The following is a 23,036-nucleotide window of genomic DNA, read 5'->3' as shown; positions in this document are numbered from 1 at the left end:
TCATAGATTTCACAGACATTAGGGCTGGAAGGGACCTCGGAAGATCACTGAGTCCAGACCCCCACCCAAAGGGCAGGAAGTCAGCTGGGGTCATAAGATCCCAGCAAGATAAGCATCCAATTTGCTCTTGAAGGTGTTCAATGTAGGTGCTTGAACCACCTCCGCTGGCAGACTGTTCCAGACCTTGGGGGCTCGGACAGTAAAGAAATTCTTCCTTATGTCCAGCCTGAAATGGTCTTGTAGTAGTTCATGACTGTTTGACCTCGTCATCCCTTGGGGCACTCTGGTGAACAACCTTCCCCCCAGATACTGGTGGTCACACCTGATAAACTTATGGGTGGCCATCAGATCACCCCTGAGCCTGTGCTTTTTCCATGGATGCAAGCCAGCGTTTTGGTCGCTTTACTAGCCGCAGCATTGCATTGCATGCTCATGTTCAATTTGTGGTCAATGAAGACCCCCAAGTCTCTTTCTTCCATAGTGCTAGCCAGCGTAGTACTGCTGAGCCTATAAGGATGCTGCAGGTTTTTCTTCCCAAGGTGGAGAACCTTGCATTTTTCAGTGTTAAACACAATCACGTTCTCATCTGCCCATTTGCTGAGCCTGTCCAGGTCAGCCTGGATCACTCACCTGTCTTCTGGTGTGGATGCTTTGCCCCAAAGTTTGGTGTTATCGGTGAACTTGGCCAGTCTGCTTCTGACTCCAATGTCCACATCATTAATGAAGATGTTGAACAATATGGGTCCAAGGACAGAGCCTTGAGGGGACCCCACTTCCATCAATTACTACCCTCTGGGTCTCACCACGGAGCCAATTTCCCAGCCAGTACGAGCACCCAGCAAGAGGTGATCATGGGATACCAGATCGAAGGCTTTTTTGAAGTCAAGATCTATGACATCAATCTCTTCTCCCTTGTCCAGGTGATAGGTCACCTGGTCATAGAAGGATATGAGATTGGTCAAGCAAGACCTACCCACGACAAACCCGTGCTGGCTATCCCTCAGGATGTTGGCATCAGCCAGTCCATTAAGGATGGCCTCTTTAATAAACTTTTCTAAGATCTTCCCCAGGATAGAAGTCAGGCTGATGGGCCTATATTAGCTGGATCCACTTTCCTCCCTTTCTTGAAGACAGGCACCACATTGGCCTTCTTCCAGTCTTCGGGCACTACACCAGAGTGCCAGGAGTTTTCAAAGATCCATGCCAGGGGCTGGGCTATGACGCTCGCCAGCTCCTTGAGTACCTTGGGGTGTAGATTGTCAGGGCCGGCTGACTTGAAGGTATCCAGTCTCTCAAGGGGTTCCTTCACGAGGTCAGCATTAATGGAGGGCAGGGGATCTCCCTCACCTGGACCTCCCTGTCCCATAGCGGGCATGGGCATGCCATGGGACTGATGAAAGACCAACGCAAAGTACCCATTTAATAGGCTGGCTTTTTCCTGGGCATCAGCTGTCAGTTCCCCATCTGGTTCAGCAGGGGTCCAATGTTGCCCTGGCTTTTCCTCTGGCTCCCCACATATCTGAAAAAGGACTTTTTATTGTCCTTGATGCTCAAAGCTAGTTGGAGTTCAGTTGCAGCCTTGGCTTTCCTGGTTTGCTACCTGCAGGACCAGACTAGTGCAGAATAATCCTCCTTGGAGGTCAGTCCCATCCTCCATCCTTTGTAGGCTTTTCTTTTTAGCCTCAGGAGGTCTGCTAGGTCCCTGGAGAGCCAGGGAGGCTACTGTGTCCTCTTGCTGCCTTTCTTCCAAGGTGGAATAGACTTAGCTTGTGCATTGAGGATCGCTCCCTTGAGCAGCCACTCTTCTTGAACTCCCCTCTCCCTGGGGTCATGGTCCCTTAGGGCCTGACAAGCCTCCTGAGCTTGTCAAAGTTGGCTTTCCTGAAGTCAAGGACTTCCGTGTTGCTGACTGATTTGCCAACTTTATGGTGGATGGTGAAGGTGATCAGCTCATGGTCGCTGTCACCCAGCTTCCCATCGATCACTAGGTCATTGATTAGGTCATCCTGAGTAGCCAGTACCAGGTCGAGCAGCGCTTTGCCTCTCGTTGGCCCTTAGACTTCTTGAGTCAGGTAGAGGTCATCCACGCAGGAGAGGAGGCTTTGTGACCACACGGATTTTGCTGAGTGATCCTCCCACGAGATGTCCGGGTAATTGAAGTCACCCATGACAACCATGGCCCTGGAGCATGTGGCCTCAGCCAGTTCCTGGGTGAACTGCTGGTCAAGCTCTGGACTTTGGGTGGGAGGTCTGTAGTAGACTCCCACTGTTGTGTCCCCTGTGCCGTGTTCCCTACAAATTTTAACCCAGAGAGTCTCCACCCGTCCACCCTGGTCACCAATATCAGCTTGCAGGGACGTGTAGCTTTCCTTAACATAGAGAGCTACACCTCCTCCCCTTTCATCTACACAATCCCTCTTGCACAGGGTATAGCCATCTATACCCATGGTCCAGTCATAGGTGGAGTCCCACCAGGTCTCCATTATCCCTATGGCATCATAATTATTTGCATTAAGCAGGAGGATAAGCTCCTCCTGCTTATTCCCCAAGCTCCTGGCATTTGTGTACAGGCAGGCAAGTGTCCCCTTGGGGGCTCTTGCGTTGCCCACAGACTGTACCAGGGCTGGGGCAGGGGTGGGATCCCTTAAATGCCTTGGCCTGCTGGCTTTGCAAGGGTTGCTCAGTGGGCCAGACTTGGCGGTAGTCCTCCTGTCCCCCAGTGGGCTTAGTTTAAAGCCCGGTGGAACTTGGCCTGATGAGTTTTACATGCTGCACTTCCAATGTCAGTGACTGTTGAAAGATTGTAGGAGGAGAGAATTATTATTTTGGGAGACAGCAGGCCCTTTAAGAATATAACCCTGATTTCACATTGCAAAATCCTGAAAAAGTTTATATAGAAGACTGGATATAGTCTTGAAGTTCTCTAAGATTAAATCAATGATGTTACCCCAAGGATGAATTTAGCCCTCTTTGTCTTAGTGGACATGCAATTTGTGATGAAAAGATTTCTTTTTGCTCCATTTTGTGAGTTCTTTGCTAATAAAATACAGATACTATAGCAGGTATTTGTACTACTGGAGAACTAATTGCATGGAGTAATGAAATCTGCTTTTCATTAGTTGCCAATATTTCCAGACAAGGTTTACTTAATTAGGGCCAAGGTTGGAAGGCAAATTAGACACCTGAACCTGAGAGATGGTGAATTTTGTGTGCTTGTTTCTAGACAGTCAGTACAGTCCTGCAGTGGGCAAGGACGCAGAATGCATGAATAGAATCATTCACTTATTAATACATCAATTAAACATCTTCTTGAGTCCATTACACAGGAAAGATTTCCTCATGTTCTCATGTCTCTTCAGAGTAAATTATAACATGACCTAATTTTGTCGAAGGTCTCAAGTGCATCTAAGATGATCTGACCATCTGGGCTATTTTTCTGTATATATGTATATCTAACCCAAATATTCATAGAGGACCTGTCACTGGAGTACTCAGATGCAATTGATGCTCCTACAGAATTAAAGAAACAGCATAAAGATTGTACAGCTTGATTCATTCAGAGTTAATTTGTATGTGTTTTGATCAAGGCAATTTCTCTAAAAATTGCAGCAAGCACCTGTACACTTGTGAAATACTGAGGTATGAAATGACTAAAAAAAGAAAATCTTGCATAAGGATGAGTTGGTACCATCAGTCCTTTAGGTGCACAAATGCACATGCTCACATACACAATAAAGTGTTATAAAGTGTTATCACTAGCACATTGTTCATTTTTAATTGTAAGTGTCACAGGAAAGTCATATATTTTCACTTCCATCAAAGGGCCGCCAACTTGAAAACACTGATTTCTTGAAACACTTGAAAACTGCAATGCCAAGTATTTTGGTAGCATTAGATCTGGTCTGAGGATCTGGCAGTTCTCAGGGTAGCTGACTGTAAAAGCTATCAAACCTGAATTCATTCCTCACATTAGAAGAGCTATTTTCACATTTGCCCAGAATGAAGGGCTCAGTCCTATGCTGAAAAACTTCAGATTCTAGTCTTTTCAATGGGAGTTGACAGTAGTCAGTCTCTCAGGATTGTGCCCTGATTTCAACAAGTTTAGGACTAGTACAATTTTCAGTTCCTTGATAGATACCAAGGCCCTGATTCTGAGTGGCTCATGAGCTGAGGAGACTGGTGGGGGAATGTGGCTGTATATACTTTTTCTGGATCCTCATATTTCGTACCCTGCCAGGGATCTGCTCTATTGCTAGCATAAACAGGAGATTCCAGAAAGCAGTTTTAATTTACACATGACTGCCATGGCATTGAAAGGACCACTCCTGGACAGCAGAGGCACCTGAGCACATCCCTTTTTCCCAGCCAGGGCTCAAAGGTTGGGGATGTATATATAGACAGCAGTGATTTTCAACCTGGGTGCCCCAGGTTGAGGTGCTATGAGATCCTTTTATGGTGTTCCAGTGTGCCATATATTAGCACTGTTTGGTGTGAAAACACCTGCACATGATTTGCAAGATAAACCCAAAGCTTTCAAATATGAATCCATAGTGTCCAAAACATTCCAACCAGTCGTGGTATTTCTGGGTTCTTTGCAACAGAAGAATTGTTCCACTACTTCTCTGCAGTCAACAAAGGAGTGAAAACTAAAAGCTGGCATTTTCCAAGGGATGCCTTGAGTGAAATAATGGGTGTTCTGAGTCTAAAAAGGTTAAGAACCATTGGCATAGAGTAAAGGGCTGCTTTGCTGACCCTACACTACCTGGAGATTTCCCCCTACTTTCAGAGATTTCCTAAGAAGCTATTAATATTACATTCAAATAGCCTAGACTAAGAGGAATATCCTCAAAGCCTGCAACTCTGCCTTGGCTTTTTGCAGTGGGCTAAGTTCTCAGCTATACCAGAGCATCTCATGAACTAGCACGGGCCTACAAAGGGTGGCACTGAATGGACACTTTGCACCCAGGGGGACTTCAACTTAAAAGCAGAAAATTCTTTAGTGGAACTTTTGTACTTGATTTTTCATTTAATACATGCAATGACAGGCATAGCCATTATCATGGAAAAGAGGTACGTTTTCCTATCCCTGCTGGTGAACAATCCATGGAGAATATTGTTCATTTCAGGAGGCTTGCACAGGTTGCTTTGTGCAATTTTATAAAACTCAACAAAATTTTACTTACAGTCAATTTAAAAATCCTGCTGATCTAAAATACCCATAGCAGCTTCTACTCAGATTTTCATATTGCAGCTTTTACATTTTTATTAAATGAATATTTTTAAAGCTTTAAGTAGTTGGCACAAGCATGCCATCCAGGTGATCTGCAGCCCTTTGCCTTCTGTAGTTAGCAAAACTCATTTTCTGGAAACATACTATAAAAAAAATTATACTTGGAGCTCCTAATTTGTCAAAATGAACAATGCCAATCTATTTCTAAAGGCAGGCATATTTCAGTTTGGCATACAAAATACAGTTGTAGAGTCATATGTTGCAGCTGTACAAGGACAGATTAAACCAGTGAAGTTGAAGAAAATGTGTGCAATTATCATTTAAACCATCATAGTAATTATATACATCTAACTGTCTTCTGATTTACAGACAGACAAAAGATCAGCATTTACTGCTATCCACTGATTAATGCCCTGGTCGGGAATGGGATAGTGTGCCACTCAGTGTGAAAACTGTACTAAAAAAAAAATCATTGCTTTAAAATATGTCAGAAAGAGGATGGCAAGGTTTTCCCCTTTCTGATAAATGGTATGTCACATCTTTCCTCCTTAGATGTTCAATAGGTAGCCTAGGTTACTAGCTCATTTTTTCCTGGAGTTTCCCAGGGTTTTTTTTTTTATGAAGAAAAGTTGATAATTTAGTTTTAGGCAGTATTTTTAAGTAACTGATGTACCTAAATTTTCATTGTCTTTTAGGCTTCATGTCATTACACATCAGAACAGTGAGCAATAATTAAAGGCAGGGATCTGGCAGAATAGGAGCACTCTTTACTAATTTAGTCTGGTGCATTCATGATGAAAAAAAAGAAGAGAAACCTGGAATGCTGCTAATTCTTGTAAGGAGTAGGGCCAGATCCACAAAGAGATCTAGGTGTGGTGATGTACAACCTTACCACACGTGTCTGGAAGTTAAAAACCTGATATACGTATTTTAGCTCCCTACACAGTGGATGTGGAGAGTTAGGTGTCTAGGAAATGGGTTTAAAACAGGAAGCACACTGAGCAAGGGGATACCTTAGCCAGCTAATAGGAAACACTGAATAGAGGTGCACATCTGAATTCATATCCATCTTCCAGAATGAGGAGATTCTGTGTAAGACTGGGATTCACAGCTTGACATTCTTTCCTGGACTTAGATGTCTAAATTGTCCTTTTTGGTAATGGGAGACTGGTTCACTCTTATTTTTAAACTACAGCTGGCAGAGGAGGTTGGGGAAGTGCCTTTGCTACAATAGCCAGTGGGTTAGACCACTGCCCCAGGAGGTGGGAGACACTGGTTTTAGGACCTCCTCAGCTTGCAGGATTAAAAAAAAATCTCCCACCTGCTGGGGTGGGCAGAAGGATGCCATAAGCACCAGGCTAGAGGAGAGCTGGCAGAGGGCACTCTCCACCCCTCCTGTTGAAGCTGTCCCATTCTTCAGAAACAAAGGGCAAATGCAAGATTAATGGGGCCAGAGTGTTAGAGCAAGAGGGGCAGGACTCTAGCTTGGGGCACTTCCACAGAGTGCAGAGTCCTAGTGTCTGGTCACTGCATCCAGGGTTGCATCTGAACTTTGTATAAAATGCACAAACATCAAGGAGTAGACTCCAAGACTTTCTCCTGCTCCCTCCCTGCCTCTTGGATGAGTACTCTCCGTAGAGGGAAGTAGTACCTTGCTAACTCTTCTCTGGCCCCGTTAATTTTTCATTCATGGTAGCACAGCAGCCAATCTGGAAGTTTAAGCATTCTATGGGTGGTAGAAGACGTGGGCTTGAACCCCGAAGAATGCAGGTCTCTCACCACATCAGCAAGTGCTCTAACTACTAGGCTACTAGGCAAAAGGTGGGCAGTAATACTGCCATCTTCTATTTCTGTTTTCTTCTTGGATGAAATTGGTCATGACTGCTGTATTTTGTGCCAACACTGCTAGGGTGCAGTTAATGGTCTCTATGACCCTACCCAGGGGATGTACATGCAGAGGTGCCAGGTTTGTGAATGCCAAATAAGTTTAGGTGCTAGACGGCTCAGTTTAGACAAGTAGAGGGAGGTGGGGGGAGCAGGAGGTGCATCTATGCATACGTAGTAGCAAAATTCAAGGCAACTGAGGACATTTACTGGTAGAAACATAGATGCCTATGACTTCTCAGTACCTGAGTGGTTAGGCAGGTATTTACAGAAGGTACTACCTGATGCGAGGGGTTAAATCCTGGCAAAGTCCCACTTTAGTGTCCTATATGTGTTTTTCCTTTTGTTTTTCCCCATCAGGGCCCAGGTACATAAATCAACAGTGGACTATTTTTCTTATGTAATATGTACACCTTAGATAATATGTAGCTATAATAAATGAAATGCTATCTAGGATACCTGGGACTATTGTTAAGGATATGTACATCTTTTTTAAGTTGGTCTTGGATACAAACTAACTGGCTTTCCAGCCTAGTAATAACTACTAATCTTTTTTCTTTTTTTAATATCTTGCATATAGATTGAAGCTGGACAGGAAATGGTTTTCCCATCCTGAGAACATTTTCAAGAGTTCAATATTTTTCATGTGTCACATCAAGCAAAAGACCCATGACAGACTGTTCCCAGTGCTTCTGGCACTCATAGATTCATAGATTCATAGATGCTAGGGTCGGAAGGGACCTCAATAGATCATCGAGTCCGACCCCCTGCATAAGCAGGAAAGAGTGCTGGGCCTACATTACCCCAGCTAGATACACATCCAACCTTCTCTTGAATACCCCCAGGGTAGGGGAGAGCACCACCTCCCTTGGGAGCCCGTTCCAGACCTTGGCCACTCGAACTGTGAAGAAGTTCCTCCTAATATCCAATCTAAATCTGCTCTCCTCTAGCTTGTGGCCATTATTTCTTGTAACCCCCGGGGGCGCCTTGGTGAATAAATACTCACCTATTCCCTTCTGTGCCCCCCTGACGAACTTATAGGCAGCCACCAGGTCGCCTCTCAACCTTCTCTTGCGGAGGCTGAAAAGGTCCAGTTTCTCTAATCTCTCCTCGTAGGGCTTGGCCTGCAGGCCCTTAACCATACGAGTGGCCCTTCTCTGGACCCTCTCCAGGTTATCCGCATCCTTCTTGAAGTGCGGTGCCCAGAATTGCACGCAGTACTCCAGCTGCGGTCTGACCAGCGCCCGATAGAGGGGAAGTATCACCTCCTTGGACCTATTTGTCATGCATCTGCTGATGCACGATAAAGTGCCATTGGCTTTTCTGATGGTTTCGTCACACTGCCAACTCATGTTCATCTTGGAGTCCACTAGGACTCCAAGATCCCTTTCCACTTCCGTGCCACCCAGCAGGTCATTTCCTAGGCTGTAGGTGTGCTGGACATTTTTCCTCCCTAGATGCAGCACTTTGCATTTCTCCTTGTTGAACTGCATTCTGTTGTTTTCTGCCCACTTGTCTAACCTGTCCAGGTCTGCTTGCAGCTGTTCCCTGCCCTCCGGCGTGTCCACTTCGCCCCATAGCTTAGTGTCATCTGCAAACTTGGACAGAGTACATTTCACCCCCTCGTCCAAGTCGCTGATGAAGACATTAAAGAGTATCGGTCCAAGCACCGAGCCCTGCGGGACCCCACTGCCCACACTCTTCCAGGTCGAAACCGACCCATCCACCACAACTCTCTGGGTGCGACCCTCCAGCCAATTCTCCACCCACCGGACTGTGCAGTAATCCAAGTCACAGCCCCTTAACTTGTTCACCAGTATGGGGTGGGATACCGTATCAAAGGCCTTCCTGAAGTCCAAGTATACGACATCCACCCCTCCTCCTGCGTCGAGGCGTTTTGTGACCCGGTCATAAAAAGAGACTAGATTGGTCAGGCACGATCTACCTGCCACGAACCCGTGCTGGTTTCCCCTCAGCATAATTTGTCCTGCCGGGCTCTCACAAATGTGAGCCTTGATGATTTTCTCAAAGATTTTGCCAAGGATGGAGGTGAGACTGACTGGCCTATAGTTACCCGGGTCCTCCTTCCTCCCCTTCTTGAAAATGGGAACCACATTGGCCCTTTTCCAGTCCTCCGGGACTTGACCCGTGCGCCACGAGCATTCAAATATTCCCACCAGTGGCTCTGCAATGATGTCGGCCAGTGCCTTCAGTACCCTCGGATGGAGCTCATCTGGGCCTGCCGACTTAAAGGCATCCAGTTCCTCCAAGTGACCCTGCACCACCTCAGGGTCCACGCATGGAAGTCTGGTGCCTTGCTGCTGCCTCCCTACACTCCCAGTGAGAGACTTGTCATGCCTCTCGCTTAGGAACACTGAGGCGAAGAACTCGTTGAGGAGTTCAGCCTTGTCCCCTCTGTCCGTCACCAATTGTTTCTGCCCATTTAGCAGGGGTCCTATTCCTCCCTGGGCCTTCCTTTTACTCCCTATATATCTAAAAAACAATTTCTTATTGTCTTTTACTTGGGTTGCCATCCTCAGCTCCATGGTAGCTTTGGCCTGTCTAACTGCCTCCTTACAAGCACGAGCAGAAGAGGTATATTCCTCTTTGGTGATCTCTCCCTGTTTCCACTTTTTATGTGCTCCCCTTTTGGCCCTTAGTCTGCCCTGGATTTCTCTGGTCAGCCAGGGAAGCCTCCTGGCCCCTTTCCCTCTTTTACCTCGCACGGGGATCGTCTCGCTTTGTGCTCGAAGGATAGCTTCCTTAAGGCACAGCCACCCTTCTTGGGCTCCCATCATTTGGGATGGAGCTTCAAGTTTTTCCCATCATCCACCTACATCTTAGCTGAGTGCCTTAACTACCAGCCCTCTGGCTTTTCTCAAGGTTGGAAGAAAAGTAGATTTCATAATTCATTGGGGGGGCGGAGATGGAGGGGGAGAAGCACTTCATACTTAATGTAATTCTAGAATTCACAACTCCCCATTACAGGCTTTAATTCAGGAAACTTTTCCTGCACTTGCAATGACCATTATCTGTTAAAAGGCATCTTTATTGTATTCACTGTGGCAGACAGCCTGACTTAAGTAGGAAGTGCTTGGGTCAGCAATGAAGTGTGTGCAAATACGACCAAACTGAGACTGATCTAAGTAAATACAAGGTCAACTGAGCTGTGCTCCTGCTCCAGCTATTCATTGCATCCATGATATGTGCTTAGTAACCTGATATAAAATCAGCAAATTTGAAAATAAGGATAACGTCAATTTTAATTATTAGTATCGTGTAAATTAGATAATACTGGCAATGAAAATGCAAAACATGCTTTGCACAATTAATTGCTCATCATTCTCATCATAAAGTATGTATGACTTCTCCAAGGGCCTCTCAGAGAAACACTGCGAGTAGTACGCTGTATCAACATTTGTGGCATTCAGTGTTCTCAAGCAAATGTGTGGGCTTGTTTTACAATAAGCAAATATGTTCTCTTAGTTCCCATGAGATGGATTAATTTTAGCTTCATATTTTTCTAAATTAGAAAAACCCATATTTCCATTAAAGAAAAATCAGTGGCAAGTACCTTGAGGCTACCTTTCTATGTCACTGGAGAAATAAGGTGTGAGATGGAGCACTTGGTCACTGCAAGAGGGCCAGCCCTGAAAGGCTGAAGGTCAGTTATGCCCAACACGAGGGGCAGGCCAGGGCCAAGGTGAGCTATCTGGTACCCTGACTGGCCTGGAGGCGAGGCCAGAGCCCATATGGGCTGAAGGACCCTTTGATGAAGGGGACATCACAGCCAAAGAGGGTAGGGGTCATCCAGCATGCTGGCAGTTACAGTATTGGAATGGGGTGAGAGCGAGAATTGGGCCCAATGAGAGAGAGAGCCCAAGGAGAAGCTGCAATGAGGGAACTAGACCAGGACAGGTTGGCCTGCTTGGTCCTGGGTAAGACTGAAAACTGCACCCTGCCAGGGAAGTGTGGTCTGGTGGGGCTGTCCGTGGCGGGACAGTCCCCCAGAAATGCCAGGCCAGTTACCTCCCTGGTGAAAGGCAGGTGGGGTGCATGATAACCCCAGCCCCCACCATCTGGTGGGTCATAATGACCGGAGGGTAGTGGGGCCAGGAAGGCCCATGGGAGGGGTATCTGACCTCAAGGGGGTAATACCCCAGTTTTAGTGGGGCCAGGTACACCTATTGAGAGGCACCTGAGCCTTTGGGGGTGTAATACTCCAAGGCTCCAGCATAGGGGCAGAGTGTGGGTCTCAGAGAGGGGTGTGTGTGTTGAGGCCCCAGAAAGGGGGCAGCTAGGCCCAGGTAAGTCTTCGGACACCTGAGACTGCAAGTGGGCCCGAGGCCGAGTAATTGGTCCTAGCGAGGGAGAGAGAGTAATAAGTCACCTGACGAGGGGCTTTGGGTCAGAACTCCATCCAGGGCAAGGTGAATTGACTAGTCACCGTTTGGATGAAGGTCACGAGAAGGCCCGAGAGGCTGTGTGCCGGGCAGCCACGGCATGCGAGTAGGCAAACACAATGACCTGTGGGAGCCGCTCAAGGAAGTGGGGCAGGTTGAGTGTGGGGCAGTGTGTAAGAGGCCCAGTAAGACTGGGTGGTGTGAATGAGGTCCATTAGGGTAGAGAGAAAGGGTGAATGCATGAGGCTAAGCAGGGGCCTGAGTTTGGCCTGGCCCCAAGTTGGAGTTGAAAGTAATTGAAAAGGAGACATCTGCGAGGCATGGGACACGATAATAGGAGGTCGGAGTCATGTGTAAACCCCTAGGCATCGGGGTCTTAAATGGGCAGTCTCCTGCTTTATTGCAACCATTTTTCATTATGTCAATGGTGTGGCAGGTGAGACTAGGCAGACTGCCCTAGACAGGTGGGTATGCCAATACTGTGACTGGGCCTGGGAGATTGCCCCCCGTCACAGTGGGGTTTGGCTTGGTGGTTCTCCTTAAGGAAGTAGAGTATTAACTAATTTATTAGCCTTGCAGTTGGCCAGAAATGAGTAGGTTGAAAGAATTAATTTGCCTTGAAACTGAAGGTAGAGGTTTGAAGTCATGAGAAAAGCTATAGCTGCCCTTTTAAATGCACTTGCATAACTTCATGCTTGGTTATATCTTCTTAATAAAGTTGTGTCCTTCACTGCATATTTTCTTCTAGGGATGCACCCACTTACCCCTCAAGTATTGCACTAATTTGCCTAGGTGATGTTGTTAGCAATGTAATCAAAATTACAAACATTTTTCTTTAGATTACGAATGATCCCAAAGAATCTATATGAGCATTCTTGAAAAAAAGCAAGAAATAAGAACATTTTATGTTTCTGAAGATGAATATGCAGGGCCTTTTGCTGTGTAATGAATGCTTGAAATCATGAAAGCATTATTATAGGTGACATTTTTTCAATGGGCAATTAAGTGTACCTGAGTCAAACAAACAAAAAACCCAGTTTTCTTTTTTGCCTTTTATTTAACAAGATAAAAGCAAGGTTTTCTGTGTGTATCAGAATTCTCAGATGTTATTTTTCTCATAACTGCATTTGGTGCACAAAAGAATCAAGTACTGCCATGTCACAGGTGCACATATTTGTCTGGAGAGAATATAAAGGAAATAAATCCTCCTTTTGTTTAAAACCACGTGCTTTTCTTTGTGAAAAAATGGATTCCATTTTATTCAAGAAAGGGCAACATCCTGGTTGCAATGTAATTAAATGAGAGCTTCACCATTGTTTTAAATGGCACCAGGATTTGGCTCAGAGGAGTGTATGACATTCTTTATCTCCATGTTCAAAATGATGTGCTGTAGCACTTTTTATCAGGGTTACCACAGAAAAAAACATGGCATTTAAAAGGAAAGAGTGGATAAAGCCTAGACTGTAGCATTGTAGAGAGACACTGGTAAGTTAAGGGAAAATTTTCAAGAATATGAAAGAGAGTAAAATGCCGTACACCCATTTACTTTATTTAATCAGTTGGGTGCCTAGCTTCCTTTTATGTCTCTGAAAACCTCCAACTGGATCTCTACCAGATGAACAATATCCTAATTCCATTGGTTGCAGTGGAGTTATTCTAGATTTAGACCAGCATAACTGAATGGCAGGAACATGTAGGTATGTTTCCATCTGAGTTATCATTTTTAGCTGGTAAGATCATTTTCTGACTAGCAAAACAAATTTCATTTTCCTCCTTTTCCTGATCCCGTCTTTAAGTGGAGGACCAATTCCTGCCTTCCGATGATGAAGCCTTTAATTCTATATCAGTTAAGGAATTAGCCTCATACTGTCAAAACTGAGTAAAATTTAATCATGAATTCAGCATAAACCTACTAATCATTAATGGCAGTATGTCTAGAATGAAAGAAGCTCCCAAACTCCTGGCATGGACTTTTCCATTTTAGGTTTGTTTTTTCCTGAAAGCTTCAGTCTCTGAAGTGTGTTGCAGTAGATAGCAGGGGATTTACAGAGTTGCCTTAACACTTACGGGGTTTGGCTCTCAAGTACACCAGCATGCTTTTACATTACTAGGGCAGTGGGAAGGGTGGAGGTAAAGTGCATGTACTTAATACCCTCTTTAAATGGAGGATGTGTGTAAATGGATCATGTTACAAATACAAATCAGTGGAAATAGTATACCACGCTTTGAACAATGAGGGATAAATTCTAAGTCTGGGCTATGCCCTAAGCCTTTGATGTGCTGGAAGGATTGGAAATTCTCCCATTAGGCCAGGAAACCTGAAAAAATAGAGGGCTTTTTTTTTTTTCTGACAGCTCCTCATGCATATGTCCATGTGAGACAGAGCATAACAGAAGATCTTCTCACTCACATCCTTAACCTCTACTTGTCACAACATAACTGCACCAGTAACAATGCAACTATAACAATGGATTCAACTAATGAAGTATAAAAAGGGAGGAACAGCATTAATGTCAGTCAACAGTTTTAAGGAAAAAACATTTTGGCAAACACAACTGTTCCATGGACAGACATTACATTTTTAGCACAACACATACCCTTGTTTGCTGCTGCTCTTGTAGTAATGGTGCTAATGGGAACAGGGGCTTCCACTACTACCAGTGCTCTAGCGGCAGTGATGGGAATAGGTCCACTGTGGCTGCCACCACTGCTGCTAAAAGAGTACCAGCATGAGCTCTTGTTCCTGTGGCAGACCTTCTCACTCCTACACTGTCATGAGAACACCAGAGGTGCTCTTCCTGCAGGGACTGTGGCAGCTCTTCCTGCTCTGGTAATGGCAGTGGGAACAGCTGCCAGGGCCACCACAGAATTGCCAGGAAGAGCTGCTGCTCACTGGCAGCCCACTGGAGAGTACAGTCTGTAAGTCAGGGTGTCCAGCTTCTCAGTGGCCAGAGGCTGAATCCCACATAGTCTGCATAGGGAGGGGGGCCACACACTACCAGGGCTGCAATAGTACAAGCTGAGGGCTCCCCTGTGGGTGGCTCCCCCACCATTGCAGATCATGTGTGGGCAGCTGCTCCACTGTATACACAGACACAGACCAACTCACTAGCTGTGGGCACACACACCATGCCACTCCCTGGGACAGGTGCAGAAGCAGGTGGAGGGACAGCTCAGAGATCCTGGCTGCTGCTACCTCTAGGAGGTAGCTGGGAGGGAGCCCAGGGGATTGAGCCCTTGCAGTCCTCATGTGGCCTGTGGCCACCAGTTGGACATCCCTGCTGTAAGTGATCAGGCTTACTGACTGGCTTTCAAAGTGGTTGGCGGGGAGAAAAACAGCTATCTCCTATTGACCCAAGGTTGGAGAGTGTGCTTTTGATGTGATTTTTGTCATCCTCCAGCCAAGGGACTGTGCACATGTGTACACTCTTAGAGCACTATATTTCTGTAGTGTTACAGAGTGCTGAAGCACTTCATAGTGCAGCCACTGAATGTTTGTCTACAGCCTATGTAGCTGCAGTATCCTTAGGTGGTTGATTTAAAGCCCACATAGTCTCATGCAATGCCAGCACAGCAGATGCTGAATGGATTAGGTATGGACTGAATGACAGATATAAAGAAATGATAGCCAATGAAGTATCATCACTGAATGGAGGTGTTTCTAGTGCGGTTCTGCAGGAATGGTCCTGAGCCTAATAATACTCAAGATGTTCATCACTGTTCTGGAACAAATATACAATCACTGCTGATGAAATCTGGAGGTGACACAAAGATTGGCAGCAAGACAAACAGGACATGGCAGTCATACAAAGTGAGCTGGATTGCTTAGTAACCAAGGCCACTTCAAACAAAATGAGTTTTAACGCTGCCAAAGGCAAAGCTATGCAGCTAGAAACAAGGGCTGCAGGCAGACCTGCCAGAAGGAGGCTCTGTATCCTGAGAAGCGCTGACTTTAGAACATAAGGGTTCTTTGGGGACAAGTAAATCAACATGAGCTCCCAGTGTGATGCTGTGACCTGAAGGGTTATTGCAATCATTGGATGTGTTCATGAGGTGAGACCCAATGACCTAAAAAAACTAGAAATATAAAACACTGCCAGGGAATCCCTCTCTGGATGCAACATTTGCTCCTGGCAAACAACAAGGCTGAAGATTACCTGATTGACACATGTGAGGAGAAAGTCGACCATTTGTTTGCTTTTCTTTGGATATAACCACAGGCCTCAGCTGATGCGACAAAATCATTTCATTCAGTTTTTGTTGCAGTGCTATATAGTCTTCAGATAATTTTGATATCTAAAATATATATATATAGAGAGAGATTTATTTCTATGCTTCAAGATAAAAACAAAGGTTAAAAATTGCAGATGGGACCATAAGACAAACAGAGGCAAGAGAAACTGCTCCTATGCACTATGCTGCTGCTTTGTGAAAACATGAAATAATCCCATCACAGCACTGTATGAAGTACCACATCGGTAAGATCAATCGGCAACCTGATTCTACAAGCTGCTCTGTGTGGTCTTCCACCTGTGAGTAGATGAAGCCCTGCTGAAGTCAGTTGGCGCAGAGCAGCTTGTACAAATGGGTCCTATAACCAGGGGTGGATCCAGGGAAGGTGCACTGGTGCACTTGCATCCCCCTTTGGTTCCTGCTCCACTCAAAGTTTAAAACCAACTGCAGCAGCATTTCTAGTCAGGCAGTGCTGAGGGAGTCAACTGACTTCATGGCTTTTTAATAGTCTACCCGATCCCTTCTAAACTCTTCATTCTTCAGGTGTCACTGACCCTGCCTTCTTTTTAATGGTCTTGATATTCCACCAATCAAGCTAGCCTTTGTTCCGAAATGTTGCTGTCTCTTAGCTGCTCCTGCTAAAGAAGCTCTTGTTTCACAGCCTGACAGACTGTTTTTAGCTCATTCCAATTAATTTATATTTGTTTTTGCTTCAATCTTAAACTGAATACCACATTCCCCAGCATATCAATAACGCTTCTAGTTTATTTTTAACTGGAGAAAAATGTGGTGTTTTATATGTGATGATACACCTTCCCATCTGCACCCCCCTTTTCAAAGTTCTAGATCTGCCCATAGCTATAACTTTACTCAGCAAAAATAAATTTAGGCATGTGAATAAGGGCCACTGAGTTTGACACGGTACTCATACTTACCAGTGTGTCCCTATTTTGCTGACTCAAGATCCTGGTTTGGTAAATTGGCCAAACAGTTTGGCCAGCATTTCAACAAAACACTTAACATACCTGGTGTTCCTGCATTAAGTTAAAACTGCTGGGTCAAACCATTAGGTTAGAACGGATGCAATAGGTTAAAACCCTCCTCTCCTTCCTACCCCTGCAAGCTCATTTAACTTATAGGTAACATTATAGTTTTTATAAAACATATATTAAAATACCTCACATATTTAAAGGGGGAAATCTCAGTCTCACTGAAATCATTGGGAGTTTTGCTACTGAATTAACTGGGACAGGAATTTCCCTATATGCACTGGAGCTGGCTGGAACATTTTCAGCCAAATGCATTTGTCATGAAATATGTTGTTTCATTGAGGCTGGAGTGTATTGTGGAGATGTATCAATTCTGACAAAGTTTTTAAGGGGAAGCTTGAGGGGTAGGAAGTGTTGAGGGAAGGAGGCTGGGTTCTGGTTGCTTCTACCTGGAAGCATTTGGGCCACAGGTGCTACAGCTACTGCTCTTGCTGCAGCATCAGGGGCTAAGGGTGCACAGCTAAGGGATAGGCTCATTGCACATTGGTGCAGCAGCCTTGCAGTTGGGGCTCCCTAACTCCCCCTCCCCCCAGACAGGCTTCTGGGAGCAGGGTTGTGTCACCCATGGCAAAGTCTCCTGGGGATGGGGTTGATATTCCCCTTGCCTTGCTCACTCCCTTGTCCCACAGATTCATTATGAGGTATGGGGATGCACCTATCATGGCAAGGACTCCTGGGGAGAGGGAGCCATCCTGGCACTACCTCTAAGTTGGTGTCCAGGGCTGATAGCCTGCTCGCATCTCCTCCCCATCCCTCTTCCCCACAGTGTTGTTGCCTATGAAAACTCTTGCTTCTCTGAACCAGGTAGTTTCTCAGGTGCCATCCTCCCCTACCTTTTGCCAGACAGTGTGAGGGATAACCTGACCTTTTTGTCTTTTTTGTTTTAAAAAATGGACATTTCAACACAATTCCACTTTGCATAAATGTTTGCCAGTTTCACTGGTTATTTCATTTTTATTTCAGTGCAAGACAAAATTATATTTCATAGATTTCATAGACATCTGGGCTGGAAGGGACCTCGGAAGATCACTGAGTCCAGCCCCCCGCCCAAAGGGCAGGAAGTCAGCTGAGGTCATAGGATCCCAGCAAGATAAGCATCCAATTTGCTCTTGAAGGTGTATGTTTAAACTTGAACAATGTTGTGAAAAGGAACTGTCCCCTGCGCAGCTAATGGACTGAAAACATTTGTGGAGGGGACTTCTGTGCACTAAAGACCATCTAGAAATCCAGGGCTTGGGACTAGGACAGATTTTGATACAATTTAAGGAAAACAGATTAACACTTGGTGCCTCTGCTGCACCCAGTTTTACAATGCACCTTTCCTACAGTTAATTTCAGTGTTTTGCATGTTAAAGGAGTGTGATTCATCACAATCATTTTCAGCGTGCTTTCTTCTAATGCACTGCTCTTAATATATCTAACATTATAAGCTTACCTGTCTTGAAAAGGTTGCCAAATCACAGGCCTCTTTCTCTGAGCCTTCCCTGAGAGTCTTATGGTCATCAGCCAAATGAGAACATTCTCTTTCATGGTTTTGAAAATGTACTGCTGTTGCTAATGGCTTCTTTGTGCCTCTCTCTTGATTTCTGCATGGTAATTTGCCCTCTTTCCTGAGTTCCCCCCTTCTTTTGTAACCCCGATAATTACTCTGAATTACCACTGCTGCCTTCTCTTGATCTTCTGAACTTTGTTTTTCCAACTTGACTTGCTTATGTGAACAACTTATTGAGTCTTTTTGTATACTGCCTTTACTTTCAACAGGCACTATTCCTTTGTGTTTCTGATGGTTTGTCTCCAGGTGACTCTCACGTTCATTTTCGACAACCATGGACACTTGATTTTGGTCATCTGTACTGACTGTTTTCTCAGTAGTCTGCTCTTGGAGGCCAGGTTTGGTTGTGATTTTGATAGATGATTTGCTAGATGGCTGTTTCAAAGAGTTCTGGTTTTTACTGTTGCTGAGATTCTGCTCTGGAAGGTTTTGTTTGTCAGAAGCATCATCACCTCTTGGAGGCATTTTCCTTTTATCCTCTAGGTTCTTTCTGTCCAGGTGTCCACGGTACCTGCTCTGAATGACAGTAGCAGCCTTATCTTTTTTGCCTCTCTCAGCCTCAGCCTCCTGTGCTACATTTTCATCTGGCTTTCCTTCTGGCTTGAGGTTTTCTGCCGGAGATAGCTCTTGCTCTGACATTTTTTTGCTTTGTTCCTTTCGATTTTTATTCCCTCTGTAGCTTGGGTAATTGCTCTGCACAATGACAGCTGCCTCCTCTTCAGTCTGAGAAGAAGTACTCTTCATCCCAGCAGGGTTTGCTTCATTGCCTTGAGGTTGCTCATCTTCTTCCATTACAGTAATGGAGCCTTCATTTTCAGTTTTTTGCTTCTTCACAAATGATTCCCTGCATGAGACATGTTGCATTTGGGAAATATAGCAGACAGGTAGTGCTACCTTCCAACTTCCTGTAGCAACATTTGTGTACTAAACCATAATTTAATACATCAGGAAGGGAAAACTTGGCAACTGCATAGAGCACATTAAGGAGAAGTAGTGAATATATATATTTTCTGAATACCAATGATATTCAAAGTCAGGAAGAATATCTCTATCAAACTTCTTGAAGGCAGTGGGGATAGTAATCTATGCATAAAAGGGCCAGTGATAAAGTTGATAGAGAACAATACACTGAAAATCTAGAGAACATATAAAGGCAGGCATTTTCCAGGAGCTTGGAAAAACTGCCATATTTGTATAGCCCAAAACACATTCTCAAACAGAGGAGCTACCTGGTTTCAGGTGGCAATGCCAAAAAAGAAACCTTGTGGACCTGAAGCCAGGTTATAAAGCTTAACAATGGATATATTTCTTGACACCAGGGAAATAACTGGCACATTTCCTGGTCTTCTTCTCACTATTAGCTAAGCTTCAATCCCAATGTCTTTCATGCTCTTCTCCCCACCTGCCACCTGAAAAACCTCCTGGACACCTTCCATGACTTCCTTCTATTTCATATGGTACTTATTCCCAAGTGCCTGAGCATTTTGGAACCTTTAACACATTTATACTCAAAACACATCTGTGGCACAGTAAGTGAGATTACCTCTATTTTAAAGACAGAGAACTGAGACAGAGAGATACTAATTGCTGGATCCTATTCTACCTATCAGGGGTGTCAATGGACTTTGGCACCTACGTGCAATTCTATTCCACTTGGCTCAAGTCCTTGAAAATCCAAACATGCATCTCTTTTGTAACACACTAACTTGTTACCCTTAAGATGGAGTCATAAAAAGCAGGGAGGAAGGAAAGAACCCAACCACTTCTGTATTAACAGTTTTGCAGGGACTTAAAGAAGGTGGAATAGTATTGCACTTAGGCTAGAAATGGGCTTTACTATATGAAGCAGATCAACTGGGTCAGGCCATGTCCCAGCACAGGTGATTTGCTTGTTGCTCTACCCAGTGATGCCGGGGACAATGGGTAACACATTCTCCCAGAGCTTGAGGGGCCCAGTCCTGCATGCCCTGGGACTTCCCCCACACAATTAGACCCCTGAAGCCTTGGGAGTCCCTGGCCAATTTTTCCCTCTTACAGAGATGTGTCCCTGAGATGTCTGGGGAATGTCTCTGTAAGGTGGGGAAGCCAGGCAAGTGTTTCCCATGGAATGAGCGGCCCAATCCTGTGTGGAAATTCCTGGGGGGATCAGGATCCTCAAGTCCCCTGGAGCAGCTGCCTAGGACAGCTGGAGAAGTTGATAGCTCTGGGCTGCCTGCGCTTTCATGCAACAAAGCAAACAGACATCTGCCACAAAATAGTGGCAAAAATTGATACCACCTTGTCATGGTCACAAGTTCTGGGCATTTTTAGTGCAACAAGGACTTCTGTTTAGTTGGTGGTTAGTTGTTGGTAGCACAAAGATGACAAAAGGTGATGTCTGTTTCCATCCTCAGGCATCTGAGTGCTCCAAAGTACCTGAGAGGTGAAAAGGAATCTAGTTCTAAGTAATGCAGCTGAAGTCACACAGGAAAACTAAATGTCATTTTCCTGTTCCACAATGTGGCATACTAACACTACGTCATCCTTATATTTTATCCATCCATATCATTGCTGTCTGTGACCTCTGGGGTTTCCTTCCATTAGAAAGTTTCTAAACCTTCCTTTCTAGCACTACATCTCTCTAGGCTTACTCCCAACCATGCATCACAACCCCCACCCCCAGACCAAACCAAACCAAACCAAACCAAACCAAACAACTCCCCCACAACAAATAAAAACCCAAAACCCAAAACAAAACTAGGCTCACATTTAAGAAAATAAAAACAGGATTTCCCAGGAGTACAGATAATGAGATCATAATTGGTCAATTTTACTGAACAGGCACAGAACAACCACCACACATCAGGAAATCATTCTGAACCCAAACCCACTGTGCTTCACTATTGTGTTCATTTTACTTTGCGTGGGGGGGAGTGGGAGTTTTGGTGTTTTAGATTATTGATTTCTTTCTGATTTTACTTTTATCAACTATATATAAATGTAATTATTTATAGAAATATCTCCTGGAATGCTACTCCAGACATAGATTAATATATATCAATGACACCTGATTATATTAAAACTACAAGAAAGTGAAATACTGCCAATTATATTTTTTAATCCCAAGTTTGTCTTTTCTTCCTGAGCTCACAAAACTGGAGGAAAAATTTTACTGATGTTTATAAAACAGTCAAATATACCAGACATGAAATTCTGCTTCACTTTCAGATTATATAGGTGCTAACTGATACTGTGATTACTAAAGCAGTGGCACTTGGTGATAAAATAGAAGGAAAAGATCACTACCTTTTTCTTTCAAAGATCTTCCTCTCCCTGTATCCCTTGTAGTGAGATTGAATTGTTGTTGCTGCTTTGTTAATTGCATCGGTCTGTTCTTTCCTTTTCTTCCTGATTAAGTATCCTCTTGCAACTGATAGAAATCACAGTAGAATAAAACCTCAGACAACATACAGGCTGGATTCTAAACTAACACCACATAGTTTAACATAGCAGCAGGAAAGCATACACAAAGGGGCAAGAATGTTTTCAACTCAGATTTTCTGTTTTGTAAAATTTTCTGAGCTTTCAAAAATATTTCCATTCTGTGTCAGCCTGAAACCTAGATTTAAGCTTTTCAAGGGGGAAGAGGGAGGGTAGTGTGAGTATGCAAGACCCAGAAACAGTCAATAACCTGAATATTGGAGCAACCATCTCAAATGAAATACACCAAAGTTCATGTCTCTGCTGTGTCTGAGGTACTTTACCTTGCACCTGATACAGTGCAGGTGAGGGTTAGCCACTACAGCAGAGGTCTAGGGGCTTTTAGCAGCAGTGGGCCCAATTCATGCGGCTTCTGGGGTGGGCTGCCACTTGTGACATGATCTGGCTGTTACCAATTCCCTCTGCTACTGTCCTGGCTTTGCAGGCAGTGATCTGGATCATGGTGGCTGCATCTAAGCTGTAGACCATAGGTTGCTGACTCCTGCAACCTAGGACTGGTTAACTGTTCAACATCTTCATCAGTGACTTGGACGAGGGGGTAAATAGCACCCTGTTCAAATTTACTGATGACACTAAGATGTGGGGGGATGTGGGCACACTAGAAGGGAGGAATAGGCTGTAATTGGACCTAGACAGGTTACAAGGGTGGGCAGACAAGAACAAGATGGGATTCAACACCGACAAGTGCAAAGTGATGCACCTGGGGAGGAACAACCGGCACCATACCTACAGGCTGGGGAACTCCCTTCTTGTCAGTACAGAAGCGGAAAAGGATCTTGGAGTCATCATTGACTCCAAGATGAACATGGGCCGGCAGTGTGGGGATGCAGTCAGGAAGGCCAACCGCACCTTGTCATGCATCCACAGATGCGTCTCAAGCAGGTCCAAGGAGGTGATCCTCCCCCTCTGTGTGGCACTGGTCAGGCTGCAGCTGGAGTACTGTGTTCAGTTCTGGGCGCCGCACTTCAAGAGGGATGTGGACAGCATGGAAAGGGGCCAGAGGAGGGCCACTCACATGATCAGGGGGCAGCAGGGCAGGCCTTATGAGGAGAGGCTACAGGACCTGAACCTGTTCAGCCTCCAAAAGAGAAGGCTGAGGGGGGAGCTAGTGGCCTGTTACAAACTAGTCAGAGGGGACCAGCAGGCATTGGGGAAGTCCCTGTTCCCCCGAGCACTGCCAGGAGTGACCAGGAATAACGGTCACA

The 23,036-nt window shown here is 45.0% G+C and overlaps 1 protein-coding gene across 1 annotated transcript in view; it reads right to left on the bottom strand.

Moving 5' to 3' along the window:
* Positions 1–23,036, bottom strand: part of MYO3A (myosin IIIA) — a 232,799-nt gene that overhangs the window by 13,825 nt on the left and 195,938 nt on the right. Inside the window, exons 30-32 of the mRNA XM_090047375.1 lie at positions 21,637–21,760; positions 18,235–19,195; positions 15,675–15,813 (exon numbers count right to left, since the gene is read on the bottom strand). Of these exons, the coding sequence (XP_089903501.1) occupies positions 15,675–15,813; positions 18,235–19,195; positions 21,637–21,760 (1,224 nt within the window). The remainder of the gene's footprint in view (positions 1–15,674; positions 15,814–18,234; positions 19,196–21,636; positions 21,761–23,036) is intronic.

Source organism: Crocodylus siamensis, chromosome 5, assembly GCF_052110815.1.
Source record: "Crocodylus siamensis isolate JL-2025a chromosome 5, ASM5211081v1, whole genome shotgun sequence".
Lineage (NCBI taxonomy): Eukaryota > Metazoa > Chordata > Crocodylia > Crocodylidae > Crocodylus > Crocodylus siamensis.
This window is presented reverse-complemented; position numbering and strand designations above follow the sequence as displayed.